Raw genomic sequence first — 20,629 nt, forward strand, 5'->3', positions numbered from 1 at the left:
TTTTTTTCACTTTGATCACTCAATTTCATCAATGGATAATTGCTAATGTCATACCAATCATTATTTGATCTCACATACCTTAGAATATATGCCAATGTATACATATACACAAAGAATATATATTAGGGGGTGCTTACCTTAATTCGTTGTGTAGGGGTGCTTAACTTAATTCTTTGTGTATATATTTATATATTGTTACAGTTTTTAGAACCTTCACATGTAAATTTAGTAGTAAATTCCCTTATACATGACCCCCGGTGTACATGTCCCCTTAATTGGCTGTTAATTAAAAATTGCACCTTAGTTAGTCCATGTACAACACGTAGCGAACCATAGGACCTCTCAATAGTTATGTCATTAGTATGTGTTTCAGGTAAGGCTGTGTTTCCAATATTGACTCTAGGTTGCATCAATCAAATAAGATAGTTCCCCTTTCAATTTGCCCCAATCGTCTCCCGCTCTTCAAGTGCAGTCGCGGTAAGGCAGCGTTCGCTGCCAATAACAGTTGGTTTGTTTCGTTGGCATTACACCGCCAACACTCCATTGCCCACGAGGCCAAGGGGGGGGGGGGGGGGGAGCCGCCAGAGCATGGGCGTGGCACCACCTCGTCATCAAAGGTGGAGCCAGAGAGCCCTTAACGACCAACCAGGGCTCGGTGGGCATGGCTTGGTAGGGCGTGGCAAGAAACATCTAGAAAGTTCGAGAGGGTTCCAAGGGCGTGGATATAAAACCCTTGGCGCGACGCCCCCACCAGAGACGCGGGAGGAGGTGCAAGAGACGCGGGAGGAGGTGCAAGAGACGCATGAGAAGGGAGCACGAGATGAGTGTTGGAGAGGCATGAGAAAGGAGCGCTGGAGAGAGAGACGCGCTGACGACCGGGTTCTTGCTGAACAAAGAGCGAGGGCGTGCACGTGGGCCACCAACGGCGTGCCGCGATTCCCGAATCTCCCTGCCCACCAGTCCTGTGGACCATCTGCCCTTCTCATCCTTCCCGCCATTCCTGCCTGAAAACCCCATTAGTGTACGTGAGTTTGTTCTGTTTGTCTTGTCCCTGGGTATAAGTAAGAGTGTCTCAGGATTTGCGCTGTGTCTTCTTCTTCTTCTGTATATTGCTTTCGTTTCTCCTTTGGTTTCTTTGGTTTTGTATAGTAATTAATAAATCCCTGTTCCTTCTTATTCTTTGGTTTCTTTCTCGTCCGATCGTTTTAGTGATTTCCCCATTGAGTACCTGTGGCGCGATTTCAGCCGAACCGCTTACAATCGGGTTTAGTCTTTTGTTAACGGCCTGTGTCGCAGCTCGCTTCACTCGGCGCAATCCATCTATTACGCTGCGGCTCGGGCGGGAGTATTTCCTCGCGTACCGGAAGGCGCTGGTACTTAGGTCATAGGAAGGATTGGCCTACTACCCTATTCAGCGCTGACCGGGCGTGACGTCATACCCCCAGGAACGGTTGGACGGCCAGCTTAACAAGACAAGGGGATTAAACCCCCCTTGCTAACGGGAGTGCCGTCCCCCGGATCCATAACAATTGGTGTCGGGGAGTGGGATTTGACCCGAAGTGCGCTTAACGCACTCGAAATTACGAGCAGCCGAAATTTTTATTAATATACCAAATTAAAATCGTGCCATGGATGATCAAGGTGATCGGATGCTGGTAGGGGAGTTAGAAGAGGAGTTAGGGGCAATCCAGGACCCCAGGGAGGAATGGGAAGAGGAAGGCAATACGAATGCGGCAGAGGGGATTTCAGGCGCACAAGATGGCGGCCTCGCGCACGAGGTTAGAGGCGCACAAGATGGCGGCGCTTCGCACGTGGTCGCGGCGGCCGAGCCCGAGATGCCGGAGTACATGCGAGTATTTATGATGCAGATAATGGCCAAGTTAGACACCCAGAAGGACGAGACGAAAGGCCTAGGTAACCAAATTGGGAAGTTAGACAGCAAATTGGGGCAGTTAGACAATACATTTGAGGGGTTAGACAACAGGTTGGAAGGGCTAGAAGGTAAATTGGGAGGCCAACTGGAGGACGTGGGTAATCAAATTGGGGAAATGAAGAATGGGTTAACGGGGTTGGAAAATAGGATGGCCGCCCAGGAGGACCAAATGGAAAGGGTGAAGAATGGGTTAGAGGGGTTAGAAAACAATATAGAAGGCAAATTGAGGGAAATAGGGGAGCAATCCGCCCAGGAAATTAAACAAATGGGGAATCAGATAGAGGAGGTAAAAATCGGGGTGGAAAGTAAATTGGATGCCCAAAGGAACGATTTGGAGCAGATGAGAGCGGCATCTACCAAAGAGATGGGAGAGATGGGGGAGGATATAAGGCACGGAGTGAGCGAAGAGGTCGCGGGGGTACGCGAGGAGGTAAAGCGGAGTGAGGAGTGCATGGAGAAAGAGGTGAGGAACAGTACGGATAGGTTACAGGGGGGCATAGAAGACCTGACGCGGGGAGTAGAGCAGCTGACAGTGGGACAAAAGGAGTTAGGGGAGCAGGTGGAAAAGAACACGGCGGTGATAGGAGGGTTGAAAGCGACACAGAAGGAGATCAAGAAGGAATTAATAGCGACGAAGAAGGAATGTCAGACGGTACATGAGGGACTGACGAAGAGGTTAGAAGAGGTGGTGGAGACAATAGAGACAAAAGAGCGGGAAGTCAGGACGCACATAGAAACGACCAAGGTGGCCTGAGAGGGAGAAATTGAAGGGGCGCACCGGGAAATAAAGGAGGTGAGACAAAAATTAGAGGAAGTGGAAGAGGGGGTAAGTGAAATTAAGAAGAGACGGAGGGAGACTAAGAAGGAGATAAAGGAGGAGGTGATGGAATTGGTGCAAGGTCTGTGCTCACAGCATGATGATGTGCTTACTGACCAAATAAAGAGTTTGCAGGTGGCGGAGGAGGAGCGGAAGAGAAGAGGTGCCGAGGTGAGTGGCGATATGCTCGGAAATGTATATGGTGTGAGGGGAGATTCAGTGAGCTTGGGTGTTGGGCTAGACCCGGGCGTTCGTGAGAGGGCGCAAGGAGGTGTGTTGATGGAGTGTGCGAACGACGAGTGTGTGCCAAGGTGTGCGGTGGTCAGGTGTGTAACAAAGTATGTGAGCGTTATGAGTAGACCTGAGTTTGTGCGAGGGGAGAATGCATGAGCGAGTGCTTTGACAAAGTGTGTGGGATATACGAGCGGCGTTGGAGCGCCGGGTTTGGAGAGTGTGAAAGGGGTTGCGTATGCGTATGAGCATGCGAGTAAAGCATCGACGTTAAACGGAGCAGCGGTTCGACCGAAGTTTAACCGACGCGAGCCCTCGGTCCATGCCAGGCTTTGGGTACTGCGGGGGTCGTAATCACGGCGGTTTCAAAAGAACCGCCGTGCGCGATCCGCGCCGGGCCTCGCCCTGCACGGTCGCGTCCGCGCTCTGCTAAGCGGAGCGGGCGGCCCGGTTCGAGGGAAGGTAGGAAGGGTCGGCATGGCGCCCCCTTGTGGTTGCGGCGTTCCGGCCGGGCAAGATTGGTCCATCGGGCGGGAGACCGGAAGGCTCCGCGCCGAGGTGGACCTTGGAATCTCGGCCCGAGTAAATCCCCTCCCCTGAACCGAATGCCGGACGGATCCAACCGCGGTAGACAAACCACCCGCATTCATCGCTTGGCTTTGCAAAGCCGAGCTCTGAAAATGTAACGGCGCACCGAGGCTCGCAGTTTAATGGACGATGGTAGGGATAGTGTTTTGATGTGAAATTGGGAAGTGAATAGGATTGGCAGTAATGATTGGCAAATTTGATGGGCAACAATGATTGGCAGTACTGATTGGCAAATCTGATTGGAAAAAAAATTGGATGGGCAAAATTGATAGTGGGAGACGCCCGATGTAGAGGAATGGCAACTCTGCTATCCCTCACATCGCTCCGGGCACATGAGCTATAGATTATGGGGTTTGGCAGTGCCAGCTCGCCGAGGGCGGGTTAGGATAAATGGATTAGGGATCTAGAGCAATGACAGTAGGTAACTTTAGATTTAAGTAGTGACATTGTACCTGTTGAGGGGACGTAGCAGATTAGTGGATTATAATAACGAGGGAGCGCAATAGTATAAGGGAAGACGGGGAGCGCGAGTTTCAGAAGGGAGTAGTTAGATCAGATGATGCTGTGTGTGTGTATAGAAAGAGTATTGCGCAGAGTATTGTGAGTGTGGGTGAATGGCATTGTAGTGAATGAAGAAGCCTGGGAGGAAAGGAGGGTGCAAGAGCTACCAGGTGTGTGTGAGCACAGGTGTGCAAGTGAACAGGTGTATGGGGAATGGTGGTGTGAAATAGCTAGTCTGGAGTAAATGGAGTATGGAATGGATGGTGTGGAGTGAGTAGTGTGGAAAACGTGGAGTGGAGTGGTTGGTGCGAAGGGAGTGGATGGGGAAGATGGACCCCTATCACGAATACCCGGGGAGGGTAGTTTAAAAGTAGGTAGAGGGTGTAGGTAAATTCTGGTTGGATATTGGCATCTGTGGTGCGTGTGGTAGAATGGTGTTTGGATGGGTGCATTAGTGACGTGGAAATGGCTGGGCGTGTGGCCTGTTAGTGTGTATGGTTAAATGGGCACTCTGCCACTGTGAGGATGTCAGCCAGGTGAGGCCGCAGGTGGGCTCTGGGAGCCGGTAGAGTTGTGAATGGGGCCCGAGGATCCGGAGGACGGACCCGGGTAGCCCAGTGCCAGAGAGGGCACCGAGGGGGTAAGTGCCAGGGAGAGCCTTCCCCAGTTAGATAGGTTAGGATAAGGAGCAGGTAAGCTCGGAGGCAACTGCAGTGGCGGAGGTGTGCAGGTGAGCGGACCTGCTGGGAGAGCCACACAACTCAGCCCAGAAATTGTGCGAAGGCACAGGGAGTTGAATCGGGGGAGTGAGACCCCAAATTGGAGAGCGCCACAGTATGTGCAATGGGAGTTCGGTTTTTAGAACCGCATAGTGTAAGATGGCCAATGGTTTTGCAGGGAAGGACCCTGAGTAGTGTAAAGTGTGTTAATGTCATTTAGAAAGTAGTTAGGATTTAAAAATCTCCTTGCACCATCTACATCCACTCACCTGAGGTGATGATAGTGCTCCACACCATGCCATGGTTATTTTTGGTGCAAATGTTTTTGGGAATGTGAGACGCATCATGACGTGGGTGAGACGATTATGAGAATAATGAAAATACGTGAAAATAGAACGTGTGTCAACGTGAAAATAGAACATGTGTCAACGTGAAAATAGAACATGTGTCAACGTGAAAAAAAACATCTTCAAAGATTCAACCGGTCTGGTGCTTTTCTCTCACGCATTGAGCGTCGCGGTGTAATTGTCTTGTGGTTCCATCTCTTCCTCCTTAAGAGGGATTTATGATGAATTGGGTGATGGCAAATTTGGTTGGTTAGAGAGATTGTGAACCAATTTGGATTAGGGGAGATATGGGGAAGACGAGACGATAGAGACAAATTTGTAAATTATCGTGTAAATACGGGGTAAGGGGCGAGGGTAGAGTAGGTGACAGGGGGGAGGGGGGTGACGTACGTTAGGGACGAGCTTTCTCCGCTCGATCTCCAGGCGCACCTCACCTCTGCATTGCCTTTATTGATGTGTACCCTTCCGCCCTTACCCATCGCTGACTCTGCTTTGTCTTCCTCCCCACCCATGGACCGTGCTCTCTGGGCACTGAGGGAGAGCGTGCGGGTGCCGCATCTGTGTGCCCGAGCCGCCGCTGCCAGCTGCCTGGATCGATGCACCACCTTATGGACCACACGTTTGTGGCTAAGCACCACACCCATATGGACCACGGTACTGTGGCCGAGCACCACTGATGGACCCCACGTGATGGGGCCTGGCCCCTCTGCTGGGACCGGCCACGATGGCCCAGGAAAGTTTGCTTGCGGACCACGGTGAGGTGGCCCCTTTTGCCCTACAGGTGGTTGGCCCCTGTGGGCTATAAATAAAAAAATGGACGCGTTTTTGTACCTTTTTTATTATTGTGCAAATAGGCGGCAAGCAAGAACAACAAAAGCAAGAAAAGAGAGAACATCTGGAAGAAACGTCGGCCAGCAGAGGGAGCAGAAAGAAGACCATCAGTTTGTTTTTATTGTGTGTGCAATGTAGCACTGGATGGTGCTTATTGGTGCTTTGGTGCTTGCATGCTCGGGGATGCATTGCAATATCAATCCTGCATCCCCGGGCATGTACAGGTGGTGTATCGGTGCAGTGCATGCTTTTTCCTCCCTCCCACAGGTTTCTTTTTTGTCTCCCAAAGAAATGACATGTCCTGGGTTGCCATGGAAATACAAATAGTGTCACTTGTAAATAATGCTCCCCACCGTACATGTATAGTTTGCGAATTAATTCCGCAATTCGGTTAATTGTGGGTGCGAATCTGTTAGGCAGGATGCAACGTAGCAGGCGGGACATATTTAATTGTGTTTTAAAACTGTCGCACTCAAGGGCAAGGTTAATAGTAGAGGGGTATTACACCTGCGTGTCACATTAAGTTAAAGTTTTTTTTTGTCAGCCCGAGACGTGCCGTGAGGAATGAGGGTGCTGTGTTACGGTTTTTAGAACCTTCACATGTAAATTTAGTAGTAAATTCCCTTATAAATGACCCCCGGTGTACATGTCCCCTTAATTGGCTGTTCATTAAAAATTGCACCTTAGTTAGTCCATGTACAACACGTAGCGAACCATAAGACCTCTCAATAGTTATGTCATTAGTATGTGTTTCAGGTAAGGCTGTGTTTCCAATAGTTGGCTCTACGTTGCATCAATCAAATAAGATAGTTCCCCTTTCAATTTTCCCCAATCGTCTTCCGCTCTTCAAGTGCAGTAGCGGTAAGGCAGCGTTCGCTGCCAATAACAGTTGGGCTGTTTCGTTGGCATTACACCGCCAAAACTCCATTGCCCAGGAGGCCAAGGGGGAAGGAGCCGCCAGAGCACGGGCGTGGCACCACCTCGTGCCCCGTGCCACATATTCCCTGACTATACAGACATACCCAAGAAGACTTGAAGTTTTAATCGCTGGCAAAGGCGCTTTTACGAATATTGACTCGGCGGGTAGTATGCTTGTGTAAATTAGATATTTCTGGATTTCATTTTAAATTATTTTGTAAAAATTTGTAAAAACAAAAATAACTGCACTTTGATAAAATGGGGTATTATGCGTTGATCAGTGACAAAAAAAATCTTAATTCAATCCATTTAAAATTCAGGCTGTAATGTAAAATGTGAAAAAATTTAAGGGGTGTCAATACTTTCAGAAAGCACTGTAGCCAATAACAAATTTGACTTCAGTGTTTCAGTGCTTGTGGAGGGCACTATATTTCGCTACTGGTCCACTAGGTTGGGGTTTGGTAATGGGATAGCAGTTCATTACTGTGAAAAAGGTATTTTGCCATGGAAATCTCAAGCGGCCCATGCGTCAAAAGACACAATAACGATAGGTAAGGTAAGCATCGATTAAATAAGTATGCATAGCAGACAAAATGTTATGACATCTTATCTGCTCTTATATGAATTTGCATTGTCAGAAAAGCAAAAACACGTTCCAAAATGGATATTTTGAGGTTTTAGTGCATTTCAAAGCTAATTCTTCTGTTGACTTTTTGATTGGATACAATCACTCAGATCTGTTCGCCCTTTAAATGCAGCGCTGTCATGCTTCTCACATAAACCCTTCATGCTGCACAAGAAGAGTGTGATTGTTTGCACGCTAATGAAGGCCCTTTGAAAATGTACATTAAACGGGAATCGGATTGTGCTTAATAAACTGCCGACTAATGGACAGGCAGTGGCGTTTCATTTCAGAGTGTGCATTCTTTGTATGGCTAAGAGCACAGCAGACCCATCAGCAAACACATGGATGTTTAATACACATGACATATTTTGAAATATAAATCACAAAATAATTTCCTGAATGGGTATAAACTTCAAACAAAACCGTTAAAACAGGGGGTTGTGTGTAAATATGACGGTAGATATGTTCATAACAATCGTATTGCTGCACGTTTGTGTTGCGTCATACGAATACAGAATCACATTTCATGCAAAGTAGCATGCCTCACAATAATGTTTACACATCAAGATTGTTTATTACATGTACAGTGGGGTGCAAAAGTATGACTCCAGTTGGAAATTTATGAATTGAGATGTAATCACAAAATAAATAATTGTAATATGAAACCAAAAGCACTTTCAAGAGATTTCCATGAACTCTTAAGGATATAACAACACTTATTATAATAAGAAAAATCAAATCTGTCTTTATATATAATCAATAATTATCAGTGACCCCCTTTTGCTTTGAGAACTGCCTCAACTCCATTTTGGATTAGTTTATGGATTATGTCTGAGTCAATCTTTTCCCAACAGTTTTATAATGCCCAACAGACAGCTCACATAAATTTTATCTTTCTCTCAAATGTATTCACCTTTCATTACCTCCACCACTGAAAGTGGATGGAGGTTATGTTTTTTCACCTATGTCAGTTTGCTTGTCTGTCTGTGAGCAGGATATCTCAAAACACTATGGACAGATTCAAACAAAACTTGGGGGAGAGGTTGAGTGTGTTATAAGGACTAATTGATTCGATGTTAGTGATGATTCGAATCCAGATATGACAATTTTTACTTATTTTTTTTAGTGATTCTTCACCATTGAGAGATGTGGCCACAAATGATACATAGCCTGACATCACAAAGTTGTGGGCGGATTCGGACGAAACTTGGTGGATATCTTGGTTAGGTGATAAGAACAAGCCAATTCGATTTTGTTTCAGGTCCAGATCCAGATCTGGCCCATCAGTGGGTTACAAAATGTAAACTGTTCAGCTTGGCGGAGGCATACACTCTACCGCGTGCCGTACCAGTTTATTCTGTTAAAACAAAGCGTCAGTCATAATAACTATAATAAATTAAAGAATATATGGATACATTTATTCAACATTATGACAAATTGGGTAGTAGGTTGTGGACAGCAACCGCCCAGGGTGGTACTACCATCCTGACTTAGGAGCATTAAAGTGGTGACTGGAACAATCTTTTACTCTCCGTGTCAGGATTGCTGGTCTTACTTTCTGTCTCACTCAAACTACAGATACTGGGCTAGCTTCCATCTCTCTTTCTCGCAAACAAACACCATACTAGTGTTGGAGCATTTGTTTTCCCGTGGGCATTTCGTGAACATTTTATTTTCTTGGCTGGAAATTTTAGTTTAGGATGTTAGAAAACAAATGAAATAGGGCGCCAATTTTTTTCAGCGAGTTTTAGTGTGTTTTTATGCAAATTAATTATGACGTCATTTCTCGCAAAGTATACAAGTATCCGAATCGTATAGCGCTGAATAATTAACTATGTAAATAAGGGTACGCGTTGCACACGTATAAGTCTATGGGAGGAGCGTGGTTCAACTCACCACCATGCTCTGGTCATACAAATTCCTGGTTCTTGTTCATCATTTGAACAGCTGATACTTGTGGATTGTTGTGCTTATTGTAGGTCTATAAGGGTACTGTGCCTGAAAAAATACTGTGCCCTGGCATGCCCCCAAAATTTGACAATGGTATGTATTCAGTTATTTCGCTCCTATTACGAGTGAAAATGTATCAAACTTGCCTCAGATTTTTATTTTGTACTGTTATTACTATTATAAAATTATAAGTGAATTGGTCTTTTGTCACAACAATTAACAAATCTGAATAGCCCTTTATTATTGTTAGATCACTACAAAAACAACTCATTGAGTTTCTAATGTTGTAACTGTCTATGACTCAAATGCAATACCTAAAATGTGATGTCAATCTTTACGCTTTCTTTCAGGTATCTCAAGACTATTGAACAATTAAGAAATAAAAGGCACGCCCAAGCAAACCATTACTACTGTGAGATTCAACCATGGAGAGTCCTCCTGTGAAACGACCACGGATATAACTTTTAAACGACTACAGTATGTGTATAATATGTCAGAAAATATCTAGTGAGCGGCTTGTGAAGGAACCTGATAAAGGAACTTTAAAGAACATTCTTCACTATGTGACAGACCGAGCAAAATATGGTGAAATTGTCTTCCATGAAGCAAGTAAACGGTTGGAAAATGCCACTGAGGATACGCTAAAACGTGACGGTGCAACTTATCATGTCAGTTGTAGAAAAGATCTTGTGAATTTACAGAAACTTTCCAGGGCCAACAGAAGATATCAAGAAGCACTCACTTCCAAGACCGTCAACGTACTATTGCGGACATCAGGGCGGCCATCGACTTCGTCATCCCCTCAATAATTTGAGCCTGCAGGATCTTCATATAAACAGCGCCCTTCCCGTTCGTTCACTGCTAGATATGACAAGAATCTATGCTTTTTCTGTCAAACGCATAAAGAGAAAGAACCTGTCCATGCTATACAGAGTGCAAGCCGTGGAAAGCAGCTTCATGATTACGTGAAAAATTGTGACAAAGGTATCTACAAAGTGTACCTAAGTAGTGCTATTCATTCCAAAGATGCACTCTCCATAGATGTGAAATATCATCGAATTTGCTGGCAAAGTCACGTTGCTCGCGGTTCTGGATGTTCAAGTTCTGGTACCGCCTCTAAGAAACAGTCGATAAATGAGAAAGAGGTTGCTGCCAAGGTGGAATATCTTGATATCATACGAGATTTGCTTGAAAAGAGTAAGATACTGTCGATGGATGCTGCGCATACAGCTTACCTGACGATCTTAGAAGAACATAACTGCGTGATTACGCCTAGTCGTAAAAGCACGCGACGTTTGCTCACAGAAAATATTGAGGGTGTGGTGAAATTGTACCAAAGTTGAACCCAGGTTTGGTGCTCCCTTAAACCGCTGGGCGGTGTCTATAAGACCTCGGACGTCCGCGACTCGAGGCCACTCCTGCGACATCATTATACAATGCCATGTAGAATTGAATGGTACGTACCCGCCTATATTCTAGGTTTGCTTGCATTGACTGATGTATTCAATCTTCTCATATGATGCCTAGATCCTGACATGTATGTTGCTTGATGTACTTTACAGGATGATGTACAGATCTGATTGAGATTAAACCATACATATGGAACACGTTGTGAATCTGGTTGATTTCCACAACACTTAATCTCAATCAAGATCTTCGGGAATGGTGGGACACGAGTCTGGCGATGGCCGGATGAATGCTGATCTCAGACGAGCGTTTCCCGACATTCTCCATGCTCCTGCGCGGCCCACCTCGGAGAAGAATGACCAGCTGAGAGCCCATCGAGCCAGCTCCAGCCACGGAGCTCCGACGACTCTCGCTGCCGGTCGACCTCGACGGGACCGGAAGCGCAAGCATTTTGCGGAACCGCGCCGTCAAAGCGCGAACTGCTCTCCTGGGGCTCGGACGGACTCCGGCAAGGCGCCTGCTGAAGGAGGCCACTGGGAAATGTCCTGGGCCGCAACCCCGTCGGAACAACGGACCCGCTTGGCGCCGAAGGTACGAGTCTAGCCTCGGTTGCTCGAAACGCTAACGGCTCCGTCCGAGAGAATCATCCTAGATTTGTGTGCCTCGGCCCGAGATGAGATTCCCACGCGAGTGATCACGACTCCCATGTCGGCCTTGCCTCCACACGGCCGGCACACTCCGACCACTCGCTGCTCGGTGGAATCGCCTCCTCCGCGCGGGTCGGAACACTCCGACCACTCGCTACTCGGTGGAATCGCCTCCTCCGCGCGGGCCGGCACACTCCGACCACTCGCTGCTCGGTGGAATCGCCTCCTCCGCGCGGATCGCGCACTGCTCGTCGGGATCACGCCGTGCCTCACACGGCCGGCTCCCCATGACCACTCGCTGCTCGGTGGAACCACCTCCTCCGCGCGAATTGCGCACTGCTCGTCGGAATCATGCCGTGCCTCACACGGCCGGCTCACTCCGGCTGCTCGGTGGAATCACCTCCTCCACGCGAATCCCCTCGCTGCTCGGTGGAACCACCTCCTCCGCGCGAATCGCGCACTGCTCGTCGGAATCACGCTGTGCCTCACACGGCCGGCTCACTCCGGCTGCTCGGTGGAATCACCTCCTCCGCACTGCTCGTCGGGATCACGCCGTGCCTCACACGGCCGGCTCACCCTGACCACTCGCTGCTCGGTGGAACCACCTCCTCCGCGCGAATCGCGCACTGCTCGTCGGAATCACGCCGTGCCTCACACGGCCGGCTCACTCCGGCTGCTCGGTGGAATCACCTCCTCCACGCGAATCCCCTCGCTGCTCGGTGGAACCACCTCCTCCGCGCGAGTCGCGCACTGCTCGTCGGAATCACGCTGTGCCTCACACGGCCGGCTCACTCCGGCTGCTCGGTGGAATCACCTCCTCCGCGCGAAGCGGCACGTTGCTCCCTTCGCGGGCCCTACTCGGCGAGGCCGGCGATTCCTATCGCTGCTCGCCGGAATCACCTCCTCCCGCACGAATCACGCGCTGCACCATCGCTGGATGGCATCCTCACTAGGCACGACGCGCCAGTCACGCGCGCCGCATCTTCGCTGGATGGACCCCTTCTTCACGCGAAGCGCACGTGATTCCCCTCGCTGGCACTACTCTGTGGCCCCGTTGCTGCTGGTCGGAATCCCACCTACGCATGGCTTCTCAGCGAGGCCGGCGAACACCGCTGCCCGGACTCGCCTCAACGCGTGAGGCTCGTTTGGCTCCACTTGGGGACTCGCCGAGCATGGTCTTCCTAAACTTTCATCTTCTTCCGCTGTCATAACCTTAATAAACAATCTTAAAAGGGTTCTAAGGGGTTCACGGCACTCGGGGATTTGTGAAATGTGATTTGTGTTGGCGTGATGTATCGTATCATGCTAGATACCGTTGATAACTACCGCACTGCTGCCGCTATTCCCCGCTTCAACCCCGGACAAACCCTGCCCGAAAGCCATCGAACGGGACGCTACTTCAGGCCGTGCAAATTATTGCGGCCCAGCGTGCTCGCCCTCTCGTCTCAGCGTGCCACGCTGGCTCGACAGGCCGAGGACGACTTTCGGTTTTGCCAACGAACCGCACGCGCCCGAACCAATTGATGACGTCACCGACTAATCACGCGTTTGCTCTACGGCGTCATTAACGTAATTGCGTGCTTCACGCGATCTCATCATCGGGGATTCGTTTACATTTCCATGTACCTTGGTAAACTACGTACCAAATGTCCTTTACGTAAACGACGTAAACTACGTAACGCGGCGCTACCTCAAGGTCGCGCGCCCACGCCGTTTAGGGAGTACACGGTGACCTCGTGAAATGGTGACATTGAGCGTCGCGCCCGACTCCCTTGTCACCTGCACAAGTAACGGGGGCACCGTACTGCCTGCTCGCCCTTGACTCTGGGCTTGTTGTTTATCGGACAGAGCTCTTGGCTCGTATCCACGCACATTTCGAGACTGCGAGACGCCTCGTCTGATTCCATTTTCCCTCTGCCCCAGACTGACTGTGACTCAGACTGACCCAGACTGTGAAGGTCCTCTGACTTCGGTATGCGGCGTGCCGCTGCAACCTCGGTGGAGGGGGGGGGGGGGGGGATCCCAGGAGGTCGGGCAATCCATCCGCGATCCGGATGCCGTTCGGTATAACGCCTCCCACCTCGCCCCTTGTGGGGACCCAGGATGGACAATCCATCCGCGATCCGGATGCCGTTCGGTATAACGACTCCCACCTCGCCCCTTGTGGGGACCCAGGATGACGTCCATGGATGTCTTTGTGTCTTTGAGTGAGTCTTTGAGTCCATGGATGGTCGATCCGAGCCATTCAATGAAGGCGTTGAATGGATGGATCGGTCGGACATCCGTGGATGGACAATCCATCCGGGACATCTAGCATGGATGGACAGTCCATCCGGGGCGATGGCTGTCTTTGGGTCTCTGAGTCTTTGCGTCCGTGGATGGTCGATCCATCCGCGGTCCGGCTGGATCCGTGCCATGCAATGAAGGCGTTGAATGGATGGATCGGTCGGACATCCGTGGATGGCCAATCCATCCCGGACATCTAGCATGACAATCATCTCGACATCTAGACAATCCATCCGGGACAACGCTGGGACAAACAAGGTTTGTCCAGCCGGGACTCTCTCTCGGTTTGTGAATGGGACAATTCAATTCGCTTTGAATGGGACAATCCTTCCATCCGGGGCATCCTCTCGGTAGCCGGTATAGCCGATCTTCTCCGATCCTCCGAGCGCTGTACAGCAGGACAGGATTGCCATATGCATCCCGGAGGTTCTGCGCGCTTCGCTGGAGAGGCGCGTCCCGGTCGTTTTGTGCGTCGTCGTAATCAGCCATGCCGGTCGTCCAGGCAGCCTTCAGAGGCCGCTCGTGTCTCGTGCGAAGGATCGCTGCCAACGGTAGATTCACGTGCCGGAACAAGAGTTTGTAATGCGTATGAGCTGCCGTCAGAGGACGCTCGAGTCTCGTGATTCAACAGGGCCGCTGCCGGTGTCGAGTAACTCTCGTTATGGCCCTCATCGATTCTCTCCCTCGGCAATTCCATGACATGGACCTAACATGGATCGATCATGTACCCTTGGGAGCCTAGGCAGGTACAGACTGCAATTGACTTCCTGTAATGGCCTCCTGTCATGTCATCTTACTTACTGTTACAGCTTACTGTCATTCTTTACTGTACTTGCTTACTGTAATTCCATGACATGGACCTAACATGGATCGATCATGTACCCTTGGGAGCCTAGGCAGGTACAGACTGCAATGGACTCACTGTAATGGCCTCCTGTCATGTAACCTTACTTACGGTTACAGCTTACTGTAAAGAGGCTTACTGATTTACACATGTGTTGCATTGCGACGAATGGACATTCGCTCTTCGCCAAGGTACAACGTATCCTATCTAGCTACTGTGCCGACGACCCCGCTGTAAGACTAGACTATTGTGACCCACGTGACCGTCCCTCCCTTCACCTGATACACCCCTGCCTGAAGCAGTGAAGGCACTGAGGTGCCCCTCCGACACCTGCCTCCAGCGGCTACTCCGAAGCAGGGGGACTCCGGGCTTGGGGATGTCGTACCCAGTAGTTTCCGACCCTGTGTTGGCAGGGTAATTTCGCCACCCTGACCGCTATGGAAGGACCGACTGACTTTATAGGGAAATATGTCTTTAACACCCCAAGAATAAAATGATGACTTCCTCAATCCATTAATGCTGACGCGCACTCGCTTCCTGCCGAGCGGCAGTATAGTTCTAACGGTGGGGAGAATGTGGTGAAATTGTACCAAAGTTGAACCCAGGTTTGGTGCTCCCTTAAACCGCTGGGCGGTGTCTATAAGACCTCGGACGTCCGCGACTCGAGGCCACTCCTGCGACATCATTATACAATGCCATGTAGAATTGAATGGTACGTACCCGCCTATATTCTAGGTTTGCTTGCATTGACTGATATATTCAATCTTCTCATATGATGCCTAGATCCTGACATGTATGTTGCTTGATGTACTTTACAGGATTATGTACAGATCTGATTGAGATTAAACCATACATATGGAACACGTTGTGAATCTGGTTGATTTCCACAACAGAGGGCATTGACTTTATCCCTGCCACACGTCGAAATGAGTCAGATCGGTTCTGTTTCAGTGCAGCTAAGATAGCCGCAATTGAAGCAGCTCTCTGTGAATCCAATATCAACGATGACATGAAAATGATCTTCAACTGTGCCAAAGTTCTGCGAAAGGACATTCTTGACGCCCCACGTTGGTCTTTTGATGGCACACTAGGGTCAGATTTAAGTGCAAACATTCCTACAAGGCTTCTTACATTTCTCCAATGGATTATGAGAGGCATGGCAACTGAGCTCCCAACTGAAAAGCGCAGAAATTATGCAAATCAGAAAGCATCAACGATAGCACAACATATTATGTATGAAGCAAAATCTGACAGACAGGTGCGCTACCGGCCATAATCAACAGAAGAAGCTTCATTTCGCCATCGGCGGGAGTACCCTGTCCAAGTTGGAACTGGCATCTTTGTTCACCAAAGAACTAGAAGCAAAACATTAATAGACTATCTTCACCATCTCGGCTTGTCTGTAGACTATGACCGTATATTGCGCATTGAAACGCAACTAGCACAGGCTGTTCTGATCCGTTCTGCTGAATATGATGTATATGTGCCACCAAGTCTTGTTAGAAATGAATTCATCTTCTTTGCTGCTGACAATTCAGACTTTTCAGAAGATACCCCAGAGGGAAAAGGCGCTGGTATCTCTTCAGCAAGAGACAGTATACTGATGAAAAACTACCCCCAACAAAGGCTGCTCTAATAGAAACGATTAACAGAGCTAACTATGTTGCATTGGTGTGGAAACAATGTCGTAACCCACGTCCAAGTCTTCCTGACCCAACCTCTCATGGATGGTGCCTAGATGGTGATAGACTTCTCCCAGTTCCAACTAAACTTTTGCCAGCGCCTAAGGCAGTGTTGGAGCTTGTGAGATGCGGATGCAAAGGAAACTGCGTCACCTTGAGTTGTTCTTGCAAGAAACAATCTGAAATGTACAGATACCTGCATCGCTTGTGAAAAAAACTGTGAGAACAGAAACGAACTATTGAGGAATGCTGGCGATGAAGACGAGAGCAACGATGGAGATCTCCACATTTAACTTATAAACGCAGGTATGGGTACAAACTAGTAGATTGTTCAAATGTACATTCCTATCCCAAACGTAATTTGCATAATCAAAGTATTTGTTCTATCTTCGATAGAAGCAAGATGTACTCTTTAAACCCAAAAAATTATTGAAACGTTTAAATACTCAAAGAACAATTGACGTGAATGTATGAACTTGTCCAATGGGTTTTATTACATCAAATGCAATTTGCATACAAAGGGTTAAAATTAGGCAATTTGCTTTCAATTACTATTTTTTAGTGGCTAAACGTATTCTAAATAACAACTACCAAAAGGAAACATTAAAATGTTTAAAACTATGAAGTGTTCAAGAACAATAACAGGAGCATATGGTCCTATACAATACGTATTATGACGTAATCTTTAATTTGCATAAAAATGGTCGAAAATATGCATTAAAAAATTGGCACCCTATTTTAAATTATTCAGCTAGGTCTAAATAACAAATCCCAACAAAGAAAACAAAATGTTCACAAAATGCCCACGGGCCCCAATATAGTGACATACGCTCCAACACCATACACTTTTCATCATACACTTTTCTTCACTTTTATTTAAGGCCTGGCCTCTGATGGCCATATAAGAGCCATGCCTGGAACCTCCAACACTTAAAAAAAATATTTAAGTGCACTCATACTTTTGCATTCCATTGTATCATAACATTTTATTTGTAGTATTTTTCCACAATTCCTCATTCTATTATTTCGGTTTACTACAATTGCATGTCGACTTCAATAATTGGGAGGTTATCAAATGTATTTTAATCATATAATATTATCTTGTTGCCCCCAATTAACTGTTTAAAACATGTGCAAACCTGTAATCAACATTCCCCTCAAACAGGTAATTATATATAAATAAATAACCACCTCTAGAGGCCATTTTTCCCCGCAAAGCGGGGGTTGGCCTTTTTCGGGAACCGTGGGTGTTGTTGTTTGTCGGTCCCCTTTTTGAAGCAATGTTTTACGGCCGGATGCCCTTCCTGACGCCAACCCTTTTTGCCGCCTTTAACGACAAACAGGGATTACCAGTGAACTGGTACTCAATTAGCCGACCTCGGAAGGATGACAGGCTGAGTCAACCCCCCTGGCGTTAATTCAGCAATCGACCGGGATTCGAACCCAGGATCCTAGGATCCTAAGCCGGCACCCTAGCCGCTAGCCCAACACCAGGGATATATTTAAGTTCACTTGAAGGTAATTATACCATATTTTCTGCCAGTAGGGTTTTTGGTTATGTAGCCCATCATGCCTGTGCCTTACCTATGCCTCATTAACTTAACCCATCAGTAAGAGGTCTTGTCTCGTCTCTATGAAGATTACGAAAGAAGAGATGGGAGTACAAAACTTGGACATGAAAATAAACTGCTAAATTCATTGCATTTAAGGAAAAAATATATAGTCCAGCCTTCAGAAGGCATCTTTGGAAAGGCGCAAGTTGATTAAACTTTTAAAATCAAGACAAAGCATTGACATGAAAATGTTAAACATGCAACACTAAATGATAAATCTAACTTGGCCCTTTTTAGATGTCGTATCTTCAGAAGGCAGAACAATTTCCCCTTTAATGCAAACGACTTGGTTGGGGTTTTTTGACATCACAGCTGTTTGGCACAATTAGGTAAACTCCACTCGGAAGTTCCAATTTGTTTTGCCATGCCCTCTTGCAATTTAACCAATCATAAGTTCCCTCTCTCACTCCCTGCCAGCAAGAATCTTAATCATTTTCAATTAAAGACCTAAAAACTCCACTCAATCATTCAAAACAATCACTTATTCCTCTATCACATTCATGTTCAATATTCCAATCTCTTTAAATTCATCATTTCTGTTAAGATGCTCAAAATTTGGTTTTATTAGATAAACACCTTGAGTTATCTTCATTACAGTAATTTCTGAAAGCAGCAGATATTCAAGAAGCACATATCACACCGCTTCGAGGGGAAGGGTGGGTAGGGGGAGGGTGGCAGATGGGAGGGCCAACACTGAAACTCACATGCCGCCTATTTAACATTTGGTACATCGCTGATATGACATCCGCAATTCAAAATGAACCACAACAAGCAAAACGACAAAGTACCAAAACTGATGATGTGAAAATAGATCTTAAAACTTGGAAATACCTTGGCAATTGCCCACCAACTCCAACATCCACAACATAATTGTCTTGAAAATCAGTTAAGGCGTTTTCACCAATCCATCTCTATGGTCACAGTTATGCACACACACAAAAAGGAAAAGGATACTTGTAAATAGGCATTTATGCAACATATTGTTACATTTGTAGGGAGATGGGGGGAGGTTTATGGAGGGTTAGGGATTACCTTAGAACAGATAGAACTGTGTAGAATAGCATGGTCCGTGTGCGAGTGGCAGCCAATCTTGATGTAACAAGTAGGGACACGTCAGCTTAAGGACTGCATGTTTGAATGTGTACTATTAAAATAGCTAGGGATTGAGTTAATTAAATGTGTGTACAAACTTCCCTGTAAACATCCACCGGTGGCAAGTGAAGAGCAGAGGAGAGCAACGCAGATAGCATGGGGCACTGCCACGCAAGGGAGAGAAGGGGAGCTATAATCGTGTCATGGAAGGGGTGGAGCCCAATGCCTCGAGGGGCAGAGGGTTGTCAAAAGAGCAAGGGGAGGACCTGAGAGATGCGAGGGATCATGGAGTTCTGAGGAGAAAGGGGCAGAGCATTTCCCAGGGAGAAGAGAGAGGAGTCTGTAGCTCTCATGTGCTCAAAGGAGCGGGAACAGTTCTGAGGAGATTCTGGAGAATCTGAGGAGAACGCAAGAGGATTACGCTGAGTCTGAAGAGATCTCACAGAGTTCTATGAGGAGAGGAGAGCTTCAAGGAGGTCGTCCTGCCTACTTGCCTTTGCTCTGTGCCTGCTGTTCTCATCAGCCTGTCCAACATCCTGCCCATCTTATCATCCTGCCCATCACCTCATCGCCTGCTCCTTGCTCATCCCCCTCTGCCCCACCCCCTTGCTCCCCCGTCCCCCTGCCCCACCGTTACCACCAGAGATAAGTCACCCAGTTTTGTCCCTTTCGCCATCTGTGGACGGGTCTGGAGTGAGGGGGTCTTCAATTCCTTTAGATATATTTTACCTCATTATACATAGTTATTTGTTGTTCCTTGAATTCCTCATTTTTCACTTCAATCCCGACGTTGAATTTCCCAATCAGGTCAATCTTCCCTGGTTGTCATTTGCTTCAGGAATAAACCCGTTTAGTTTTAAAAGGAATAAGGAGCCTCGTGATTCTCCTCAGTCCCGCATAGGAGCGCAAAGTCCACCATAATTGACACAGTCTGTGGGAGTAAAATTCTGTTTGGTCCATCTGTTCAGAGGTGGTGTGAATCACCCTGAACAGGACAATATTAATGAAGAATATTAACATTTTCTCTCGTCATGAACTTTGAGTTAGGGAAGCTTTGAACGTGTATTCAAATGAACATGTTCCTCTGCTGAAATGATGGAGATGAATAATCACTTCTGTAACATGAAGTGGACTGCCTCTCCTCAAATTAGAAAACGAATTGGACCACTTTTACCACAAATTACCCTGTTACTCTCGCTAACATATCAAGAGGAAAACCCCCCAACTCACCACGTAGGTCAGATTAACGGAGAAACATTTTTTATTTTTTTTTAAGTTCAAAAGCTATGTCTGGATTCTCAATGTATTTTGTGTATATTTTATCACACCCGTTTGCTCACTTGCACTCTGGTGTGTAGATTGCCGGACTGTATCAGATTTGCTAGTTCGTCATAATAAAGTGCAGCAGCATCTGGGGTGCGCTCAATGCAGCTCCGCACCAAATCCAACAGACTGGTTACCTGGTGGTAGCGCAGACAGATTATGGCAAAAGTGCACAGCATACAGTCCGATTGTGAGCCTCTACAAGCAAACCAGTTAATGAGCCATTCTCTTTAAAAAAAAAAAAAAAAAACACATAAAGAAAACAAAACAGAACA

General features: G+C 47.4%; 1 protein-coding gene across 3 annotated transcripts in view; it reads right to left on the reverse strand.

Moving 5' to 3' along the window:
• The window catches only part of FANCD2 (FA complementation group D2), a 340,198-nt gene that overhangs the window by 190,966 nt on the left and 128,603 nt on the right, over positions 1-20,629 (reverse strand). For all 3 annotated transcript variants that reach the window (XM_078776144.1, XM_068112928.2, XM_078776145.1), the window contains 2 exons: positions 20,372-20,491; positions 18,771-18,850 (listed from right to left, as the gene is read on the reverse strand). In XM_078776144.1, the coding sequence (XP_078632270.1) occupies positions 18,771-18,850; positions 20,372-20,491 (200 nt within the window). The remainder of the gene's footprint in view (positions 1-18,770; positions 18,851-20,371; positions 20,492-20,629) is intronic.

Source organism: Myxine glutinosa, chromosome 4, assembly GCF_964187855.1.
Source record: "Myxine glutinosa chromosome 4, kmMyxGlut1.1, whole genome shotgun sequence".
In the NCBI taxonomy this organism is placed as follows: domain Eukaryota; kingdom Metazoa; phylum Chordata; class Myxini; order Myxiniformes; family Myxinidae; genus Myxine; species Myxine glutinosa.